The 10,404-nt window shown below is 50.5% G+C and overlaps 1 protein-coding gene and 1 long non-coding RNA gene across 2 annotated transcripts; one reads left to right on the top strand and one right to left on the bottom strand.

Moving 5' to 3' along the window:
* Window positions 1-441: 441 nt before the first annotated feature.
* ADCYAP1 (adenylate cyclase activating polypeptide 1) lies at window positions 442-8,073 on the bottom strand. The gene is made up of 5 exons (XM_027526072.1): window positions 7,410-8,073; window positions 6,964-7,074; window positions 4,713-4,844; window positions 4,214-4,312; window positions 442-3,118 (listed from the first exon to the last, which is right to left on the bottom strand). The coding sequence occupies exons 2-5, from the start codon at window positions 7,071-7,073 to the stop codon at window positions 2,929-2,931; spliced, it is 531 nt and encodes a 176-aa protein (XP_027381873.1). The 5' UTR covers window position 7,074; window positions 7,410-8,073; the 3' UTR covers window positions 442-2,928.
* LOC113882885 lies at window positions 6,508-8,464 on the top strand. Its single transcript, XR_003508465.1, has 3 exons — window positions 6,508-6,997; window positions 7,257-7,360; window positions 8,110-8,464. It is a non-coding gene; the product is annotated as an uncharacterized LOC113882885 (long non-coding RNA).
* The last annotated feature ends 1,940 nt before the right edge of the window (window positions 8,465-10,404 follow it).

The following is a 10,404-nucleotide window of genomic DNA, read 5'->3' as shown; positions in this document are numbered from 1 at the left end:
ATACAGAGTTTTATGGAGACCAATTTAATCTGCAGAGTTACTTATAAAAGAACAATGTCAGATTGCTATTTTAGAAGTGTAACTAATACCCAAGAACTATCTCCCACCACTGAATAGCAACTTTCTGAATACTTAGCAGTGCATTTACACACTAGGGGATGGAAATTAATCTAAATTCAGCATCCTATAAAGGTTCCAATATCTTTGCCTATTTATGAGCTTAATATCTTCTTAGGCGTCTCCATCTGAGTAGCTACTTTAAATTTTTAGTCAAATTCAGTAACCCATCAAGTAGATATTAAAGCACAATTTATGAAAATACATAATTAGATATTCCAGACATGAAAAATCCTCTGGTTGCTAAAGAAAATATAATACTCTAAGTGATTTTAAAGTGGTTACTTCCTGAATGTCTTTTTTTTCCCCACACATTAGACGAAGTTGCATTGTTTATAAAAATTTATTCATACAAATTTTACACACTTTATATAACAGTTATCAAAGACCTAGTTATAGATATCATGTGTGTAATAATACTTGGGTAAGATGTTTTTATAATCAGTTGCACACAAAATAAGAGCTTCAAGACTAACATCTACCTAAATTATCACTATATCATAAATCTGCTCCAGGTTAGTAAGGCTCTTGGCATTTCTAGAAAGTATACAAAAGATTAAACTGGGTGATCACTGTAAATGCTTGCAACTAGCCACGGGAACACTAAATTAGACTTCATAAAGAAAAGGTTAACTAGCGGCCTATGTCACCACTAACAGCTGACACAAATACAGAAAACTCTGCCCGTTATCCAAGGAACAAATAATTAAAGACTAAAATGCAAGCCAATGTGTTGCAGCATTGTAGGGCCACTAAATAGCCATCTGTGAATCGTGGCGATTTAAAAGGCGAAGAAAGGCACTGAAGCTGCAAACCCCATCCTGTGTCACATTGCCCGAGGAGACTGCAGAATTAAAGAAAGATTGATTCCGTACACAGGACTGAGGCCCAGATCGAAGGCCTCTGTGCTTTCACTGTCTGCAACGTGATCTCGGGGCAGCATCCATCCCGCCTGGGGAATGCAAATCCAAGTCTGTTTTCTTTGATTTATGACTCCATACTGATCAAATCCGTAAAGGAAAAGGAAAGGTCCTTGACATGCTAATGTTTAATCTTTTCCTGTTTATTTTTTGTGTGTTTTTCAAAAGAACTTGTGCCTGAAATTTGGGGAGTTTGGCTGGCTGGTTTGCCTGCTGTTGCTTGATCTGGTTGCTGGGTGAAGGTTTCTTTTGTTATAGAGATTACCTGACAGGTTCAAGAAATTGACAGGAAACAGACAGACATGCTTTCTGTAGCCAAGAAAGAATACAAGGGGACATTCTCAGGGCCTGTTGAAGCTTGCTTACCTCACTCTTGACCACAAATACAAGATAGTACTCATACATATGAAGATGGGGTTTAAATGATTTATCAGTTAGTACAACTGAGCAACATGTGAACACTACACATTCTAATATCACAAAGGTTGGTTTTATGAAATAAATTTTACTAAGCAATAAGCCATAAATGTAGAAAAATACATTTTACCTACAAACTCAATCAACAAGAAACAAAAGATTCATATATAGTGCATAATTACTTAGTGGTAACCACACAGGGGTTCCTACACTTTACAATAAGTGCTAGCATCAATCAACAGGAAAAAGAAGCATTCACAAGTTTAAGAGAAGTGAATAAAAAACGGCAAACAGTACTTAAACAGTGCGAGAAGGTGGGAAAGAGGAGTCTTCAGGAAAACCACGGAAGAACAGGGAGGCTCCTACACAGCAGGGTTCAAAGGGGAGGATCCTGGCCATTTCACAACATGAGCAGCATGGATAGCACTGGAGAAAAACACATTGTACTTTGCATCCATTTCCAATACCCAGCGCCCAAAGTCAGGCAGGCAGGGGACCTATGGTGGGACTGGGCTTACCGCCAGCCCCCAGGCTGGGGCTGCCTGCAGCCAGTCCCTCTCCAGGGTCCTCCCCCTACTGCCTTATGCTCTGCCTTTTCCAATAGTCCCACTTTGTTCCAATTGCCCTAACCTTGGGATACTGGGGTCCCTGGAAGTACAGAAAAGAGAGCTTCCTATTCAAGTCTCTCTTCTCTGTTCAGTCCCCCAACTCCTCCCCCAGGGAGTAGTATGAATTCTGGGGAGAAGCACAATTTAGATCCAGCTGTTGTTTTATCAGGAGAATTTCCTTGTGGGCTGAGAGTCTGAAGAGAGACAAATACACATAAAAATAGAATCAAAGAAAGCGGAAGTATTGGCATTGCCACCCAGCAAGGGGTAGACAGAGCCTCAGTTGAGTTCAGCTGGGATTGAAGCAGCCTGCCCTAGAGACTCCCTGGGAAAGACAGACCTTCAGCAATCCTCCCAAATCATTACCTCAAAGTCCCTGGAGCAGGGCATCACTGTTTATGTACAGTAGCAAATGGTCAGGATTAATATCTTCAGGCCTATCGTGGATAAAAATACTATCCTTTTAATTCCAGTTTACAAAAATAGGAGTAATATTCAAAACAATGATTGTCTATTTTTCTATTTATTTTATATAAAAACAAACAGCTCAGGCGAATCTTCAATCCTTGTGCACACTGTATGAACGGCTCTCTATTATACTTTATATATATATATATATATACTCTTTATATATTCGTAATATATATGTCAATATCAATAATTGGTCCACAAAGTATATCTGTGCATTCTCTAGTGCTTCGTAAAAAGAAAAACAATATTATTATCAAAATATTCATTTAATGGCTTGACTTCATACATAAATACATGTGGGACAGAACACAGGAGCAATGACAGTTCAGTCAGTTGGGAAAAACGACTTCTCATTGTGTCAGGGCCGTATACACAGGATAGCTGGCAACTCGTCGCTACAAATACGGTATTCGCCGTCCTTTGTTTTTAACCCTTTGTTTATACCTTTTCCCTAGAACAGCAGCCAAGTATTTCTTAACAGCCATTTGTTTCCGGTAGCGGCTGTAGCTGTCAGTGAAGATGCCGTCCGAGTGGCGCTTGGAGAGCGGCTCCGAGTCGTCGTCCGCGCTGCCGCCCGGGGTCCCACTGCAAGGAGAGGGGTCGGGAAGAGGGTGGCGGGGCGGGAGACATCCGGTGAGTAGACGCGGGGTGAGCAGGCAGACCCGACCCAACGAGGGAATCTTCGGGGGAGGGCGCGAGCTCTCCGCGCCCAGCACGCCACCCTGCCCGGTCAGGGAGCAGTCGCAGGGAGGGCGGCGATGGTAACCCTCGCTACTCCCTCCCCATCAAAGATCTCGGGGCGCCAAGTCCTTATAGGATGGACCTGGGAAGAGGTCCCGGGCCAAACGCAAGCGATTTAACCCTAACCCCTCTCCAAACGCTGCCCTCTCAGATCGGACCATCAGTGCTTTTGCGCTCAATTGTCCTAACCGTTCCCGGACGCCCCCACCCACGCAGAGAGAAAAGCACCAAAGAGCCCTGAATTTCCCGTTGGCTGTTGCCGTGGAGTTTACATCGATTCCGCAATTCCCAGTCAGAGGGGAGCACTGCTCTCCTACGCGCTAAGTTGAAAAACGTGATAATAATACAAGTCGACAGGCTGCAGGCAATACTTTTCATCACATGAATTATTCAGTGCGGAAAACGTATTCTGGTGTCCCATGGGCTCTATTAAAACATTGCCTTCTGGTGAGAGAAGCTCCCGCAAATCCTGTGCTTTGGGTTTGTCTGGCACGAGCAAAAACTGTTTGCTTCCCTAGGTGTCCAAATTTGAGGATTTGTTTATTTCGATTTGAATTTAACAGTGAAAGAAATGTGAGGAAAGAAAAAGTAAATCGTCCCAAGAAACTTGAAGGTTTTGATGGTCTGGAGAGGGGGGACCACTTATTATTTTTTTTTTTATTCAAAACGGATCAGACTTCCCGATTTTCCTGCCCGCTCCCCTCCTCGCCTCATTCCCGAGCTCTCTGGCCAAACTTCTGGCACGGTACCTAAACCTTAGCCTGTGGCAGGGGGCTGGCCCTGTAGACCCTGCAGCGCAGACGCACCCTCGGCCCCACGTGCACGCAAGGACGTAGAAGCAGCCCCGCCCTCCCAGTGCGCACCGGCACACACACCCGCCGCGGCGCGTGCGCGCGTGCGCGCCATCACGCGCCGATTAACTCTTTTGCAAACTCTTACCCCAAGCCCTTGGCCATGAGCGTCTGCAGGTATCTCCTGGCGGACAGCTGGTCCAGCACTTTGCGGTAGGCCTTATTAAGGATCCCGTGGGCGACATCTCTAACAGGGAGGCAAAGTGCGCGCCCGGGGGTCACTGCCCAAGTGGCAGCCCCAGGTCCCCCGCTAGTCACGCTTGCCCCCCAGCCCTCCGGAAGGCACTAGGGAATAACTCTTGGGATGTTCCCGTGAGTGCCAAGAACACCAGAGTTCGTCCTGCCCTCCCAGGACCTCAGGTGTGGAACCCGGCCGGGGCGCGCACTCACTGCCGCTCCTTGGGCCGCAGACCTTTTGGTCCCCATGCGGCCCTCCTGTCCACACAAACCGGCCCGCTCCTAACTTTCACTCTCGTGGGGACCAGCCCGGGAGAAGAAAGACTGGAGGGTTTTTATGAAAAAGCACCTACTCGATGAACCATCCCCTGCCCCTTTCTCCCTCCCAGTGCCCGGCTGCGCGGCGGTACCTTTCCTCCGCGGGGTAGTAGAGCGCGTAGGCATCGCGCAGCGCGGAGGCGGGGCTCCCCACGCCCGGAGACTCCGAATCGTAGAAGTCCTGCTGCGGGTTTCCGTCCTCGTCGTACACCTCGTTCTCCGGCCTGCAGGGGTAGCCAGAGGGCAGGAGTGGTCAGTAGGGTCCTTCCGCGCCTCTGCGAGGACCCAAAGACCCATAGGGGCTCTCACGATGCTCCTTCTTCCAAAAGGCGCCCCTCGGAAAACAGTCTCTTCTAGGACAGGGGTAGGAGGAGGAAACGACACCCAAGAGAAATTCCCATCCCTCCTCTCGGGGGCGAGGGGTCGCCCTGCGGGGGCCACGGCCTCAACGGGCACTGGGAAGCCCAGACGTCTCTGCCGACCTCGCACACCTGGCCGCCGGGGAGGACCTCTCCTACCCCCGGCCTGGCTCTTGAGCCTCCCGCACAAGCAGCGGCGGGCGGAGACGGGAAAGGCCCTGGGAGAGAACTGCCGGCCAACCGAGGACCGGATGGGGAGAGGCCTGGAGCCAGAGGGGGTGGATGGCTGGGGAGTCCGGCGGCCAAGCGGGCAACCACCCCCACCCAGCCTCCGAGCCCAGGGGAGCCCTTCCCGGCGCAGATGTAGGTCACGGAGAACCTCCGGCTTCTATTTCGGGCGGGAGAGGATCTGGCAAGAACATGAATAATAGATGCCCCTAAACTTAGCCTGTTTGGCAACGGCTCATTCCGTGGCGTGCCCGTGCCCTCCGGTGCGTCTTGCCCGGAGAAAGTACCAGGCACACGGGACTTTGAAAATAGCTGGGGGTGAAATAGGGCTTTTAAGTCCAGTAAGTCGGCAGTTAGCGCTAATCGGCTAGTGGTGGCCGGGCGGCGGGACAACGTCTCAACCCCGAGGCAAAGGGAAAGGATCAATAGGGCACCGAAAGCCAAAGATCTCCCAGTCGCCCTTGCCCACAGCCTCAATCCCTGATAGAGGACGGGAGAGGCGGGTGAATAAACAAAACCCCCTCGCTTTCTGCCTCTGGAGAGACTCGGAAAGCGGCCCAGGCAAGTAGCGCTCTTTAAGTGGATCAGTCACATTCGTTCCTCCCCTCGCCTTTCCTCCATCCCTGGAGAGGTAGGGGCAAGGCAAGCACACCAGCGACCCCGCCCCACACCCAGCCTTTCCTCGGCGACGCGCCTCTCAGCCCTGGCCCCGCTGCCCGGAGTCTCCAGGTCTTTCTGGGCACCTCCACCCCTACTCCGTGCCCAGATGCTGAAATCCTAATACCGAAGCCAGAACCCATCTCTCCGGCCAAATCAGTGGTCAGCGACTTCTGAGGAAATCGCTCTTGGTCGCGGCTCGGAGGAGCAGCTTTGCGGGCAGAACGCGCGCTCCTCGCCTCCCGGAGCCGGGTGCGCCGTGGAGCGCGGATGCTGAGCCGCGCTGCGAGCTTCCACTCGCCCACTGACAGGCCCGGGACTCTGGGGCTGCGGCGGAGAACCCGGGCAGCACCGACCGATTAGAAACCAGGAATTAAGAGGAGAAGAGAAGGGGGGGAAAAAAAAGAGGCAGGGTTACTGCAGCCTGGGGTGGGCAGGGCTACCCTCCCAGTACTGCCTGCCAGCTGGCTTTCTTTCCCTCCTTTGCATCCGTTTCATCTGTGTCTCCCCCTCCCATCTTTGTTTCCCTTCTCACAAATCGCTTCTCAACTCTACCCGGCCAGCACTCCCCCTCCCCAAGACTCTAAAAGCAACTGGAAAACCTATCGCTTGAGAGAAAGCTCTTCCAGTGGAAAGAATTCGAACTGAGGTGATGGGGAGAGCTAGGGAGAGGGGGGGAGACCCCGCCCCGATAGCCTAGAACAAGCCGTAACAAAGCCAAGTCCACGGGAGCATCACTCTCAACCCCCCAACCTGGCTGCGGGAGCCAAAGTTCTCGGAAGTCGAGCTAAGAATCCGGGCCCTGCCCCGGGGGAGGGGCTGGGGGAGGGGAGGTTTCTTCGGCAGGTTCGAGGTGCGCTCGCTCCACCCGGGACCCCGGGGCTGTGGCGAGCTGGGGGAGGGGCGCCGAGCCCGGGAGGAGTCCGGCCCAGATCCCCCAAGTGAAAGGCGACCGGACCCAGGCTGGTGGCGGCGCAGTGGGGGCGCATGGGGAGACGGCAGTAGCCGGACCGAGGAACTGCAGGAGGGCGACCGCGAGGAGGGGTCGGGGGGGACGACAAGTCCCGGCCTCCGCTCCGCTCGGGCGGCTAGCACCTACCTGATCCCCGGGAACCGGAGTCCGGAGGCGGCAGGTGAGCCGTAGACGCTGCTGTGCATCAGTATCCCGTAAACGAGCAGGGCCAGCCTCGCTCCGCTACACATGGTCATTCTGCGCAGGACGGGAAAGAGATCACGCAGCAGTCCCAACGCCCCTGGCCTTCCACCACCCCCACCCCGGACCCCCTAGAAACTCCTCGAACTGGGGGAGGCCCGGAGCTCCCCTCCGACTCCCAGGGTTGAATCCTGCTTAACAACAAGCCGGCTCGCCCCGCCACTTCCTTCTCGTTATAGTTAGAAAATACGCCTGTATCTATCCAGTGCCCAGTAACTCGCCAGAGCTGGCGCCCAGAAAAGCTAACTCGTACCCCGAAGCCAGCAAAAGAATTAGCAACCAGGTGAGTTGTTTGGTAAGATTTTTTTCCCTCCTTGCCATCCAACTCTTACCGCTGCCAGGAGAGGGTTTGCTGCCAAGTAGGACGGCGGGCAAAGGGCTTCTCCAAGTTTGTGCGCTGCAGTCACAACCCAAGAGTCATCGCCGTTTGGCGTTAGCGTCTGAGCAGGAGCCGCAGGAACGAGCCGGAGCCGCGGGAGGAGCTGGAGGACTTGTTTGCTGAGTCCTGTTATTCTGTTCAAAAGTTTGACGACGCTCGGAACTAGGACGGAGCGTGACACCGAGAGAAGGGGGGCGAGGGGAGAGATGGAGAAGGAAGACGGAGGAGGCGACGAGCTGAGTGTGGGTGGGAGACAAAGTGGCCTGAAGTCCACCGAGAAGAAAGAAGTGATAAGGAAAGAAGCAAAGAGAGAGAGAGAGAAAGAGAGAGGGCCTCAGCGAAGTCGGCGTCTGGGTCAGCCGCCCGGCCAGGCAGCTCGAGCAGGCAAGCGCCTTCGCTGCTCAGAAGTCTCTCTGGCTGCGTCTGAAGCTGCGGTTTCTTCTACTGCTGCCGGTGGTTATTACAGAGGTGACCAGCCCTCTGCTCCTATTTATCTGGGCAGTTAGCAGAAATCTATCCGAACGTGGTTTCAAAAGAGACTTTCTTGTCAACATCTGTCTGCCTGTGGCCTTTTAAGTACAGAATATTTTGTTGCACTGTTGCGCTCCGATTTTTATACGTGGAATGACTTCCTTTTTTTTTTTTTTTTTCAGTCACGTAATGATCGGGTATCAGAAAAAGACGTCAGCATCCTAGTCCCTCAAGGAACATATTAACTATCCTCTGCTGTCCTCCTGGATAAGATCCGGAGTCATCGACTTCTCATAAACACCTTTCACTCATACTGTACAATTTAAAGGAGTTTAATTACCTCGATGGTTTTCAGTTTTACCCACTTCTCAAGGATGGGTAAAGAATTCATAGAATCTTGAGAATGGTAAAAAAAAAAAAAATGTTTTTAATTACGTCTCTCTTGTTTTCTTTTTGCTTTTTCATCAAGCCCCAGCAATCAGAGCTCTGGGCTCTGGAATTAAAGCACCATCAAGCTCTCCTATTAATAAATTTAATTTAGATCTCCTAATTTCTTGCCTATGTTCTTTTAGATAGACAATTAAATGTGGAAGTCGTTTTGTTTCTAAAGGGAAGTCTTGGAGGATTTTCAGTAAATCGCTAATGAGTCTGGCTGTGGTTGACAGTCTGGCTCTGAGTGGAATTGATTAGAGTTATAGATTAGAAAGAAAGAGTCCTAAACCCGGCCTGTGGTGCTGTCCAGGCTTGGAGTGCTGAACTATTTGGTTGCAGATGCTGCAAGCGTTGAAAATTGCTACTAGTTTAATTTTTCACCAGAGCCTCTAAATCGGAAGATTTGGTAGTGGCACCCTTACAATGTGGCAATTCATTGTCCAGGTACCCCCACTGTTCAGATATGTCCCTCCCTTGCAGTGTCCATGGATGCCCTTAATGATGACAACTGTCTGACCCCTGCCTTTACTGTGGGAAGAAAGAGCATTCTATGTCTGCCCTTTAGTTCTGGTTTGGGGATCTCTACATGGCCTATTTGGATACCTTCACACATTCTGTGGCTCTTATTAATGTTAACAATGAAATGGTGAAATTGTATTTTACAGAAAAACTGAAATTTTAAGAATTGGGGGGTGAGAGATATGTTTCCCCATTTATTTACAGCTTGAGTTCTGTGTGAGGAAAGGCAGACAGACTGGGGAAACATGATAATACCCAGTACAAGTTCACTCCCTGAGGGTTTCCAACAGGAATCCCTTCCATGGGGGTGGCTAAAAATGTTTAACTGAAAATGAGGTGGAAAGAGGAAAGCCCAAAGGGAACACCACATCCACCCAGAGGCTTCCAAGGCCTGGAGTTATTTAAGAAGATCTGTAAATTTCTACTCCAGTAAGAGAACTCAGGTCTATTTCTTTTAAAAGGGAAGCAGAGCCATCAATAACCATTAGTGTGCATTTTAATTATTTGGATCTTAAAAATTAGAGGAAATGGCAATTTCGTGGGAGTGCTTCCTGTTACTATGATTTAGATCTAACATTTAAACAAGCTATATTAGTTCTGCATGCTTCTTCTAAGACAAAATTATAATGCTTCTCATTCTCAATGCCTTTCCTGCTTATTGGAGATTTAATATTTTCTCCAAGACGACAAACTTTAGATTGCTTCGTTCTCGCTACGAATGGCCAGAAACGGTCACTTCTTCTTAGTTTATTCCTGGGAATACTCAGATTGCCCATTTGCAGTAAAGATTAAAACCACATCTACACAGGAATGGATCGCTTTTTCTCCATCGCCTGCGTTCGCTGATCTGGGCTGCAGTGTTTACATGCGTGTGCTCCGTGTCCACCTCTGCCTCTGGGTAAGCTCGCACACAAGGAGCCGGCGGTGAAGACACGACCGAATAATCCAGCGGAAATAATCCAGCTCTCTCACTAAAGCGCCCGCAGCTATTACCGACTGTGGCTTTCCTGTCTTCCGCCTCGCTTCACGTCAAAGGTGAACCCGATTAAAATCCTTCCTCTTCCCTCCCACGCGAATTCTGAAATGAGTTCAATCTGTAGAAACATCTGAAAATTTCCAAGACTCCTGGTACTGGTTCGCGACTCAACTTGAGTCAAGGGAGCCCCCGTGTGGGGAGTTTGTTGACTTCACGGCCTATTAAAGGGAGAAAACCACAAATACTATTAACTTCTTGAGGATGGCGGAACCACCCCTCTCCCCCGCCACCGCCCCTCCGCCCCGCCCCCCCCCCCCCCCCAAGAACCTGACCTGCGCCTCTGGTTCACAAAGCCTGTGCCACCGGACTGTTCTCGGCATGGACCCAGTGAGCGCAGACCTCGGGATCCCGCGCCCCAGGATTACCAGCTTCCAGGCCCGAACCCGTCCCCTCAAGTGAAAGAGAATTTGAGATTCTGGGTCACTGAATTTCAAAAACAACAAAGCTTCCGAGACCCACGCATTGCTCAACACCATCCAAAGACCCGCTC

Source organism: Bos indicus x Bos taurus, chromosome 24, assembly GCF_003369695.1.
Source record: "Bos indicus x Bos taurus breed Angus x Brahman F1 hybrid chromosome 24, Bos_hybrid_MaternalHap_v2.0, whole genome shotgun sequence".
In the NCBI taxonomy this organism is placed as follows: domain Eukaryota; kingdom Metazoa; phylum Chordata; class Mammalia; order Artiodactyla; family Bovidae; genus Bos; species Bos indicus x Bos taurus.
This window is presented reverse-complemented; position numbering and strand designations above follow the sequence as displayed.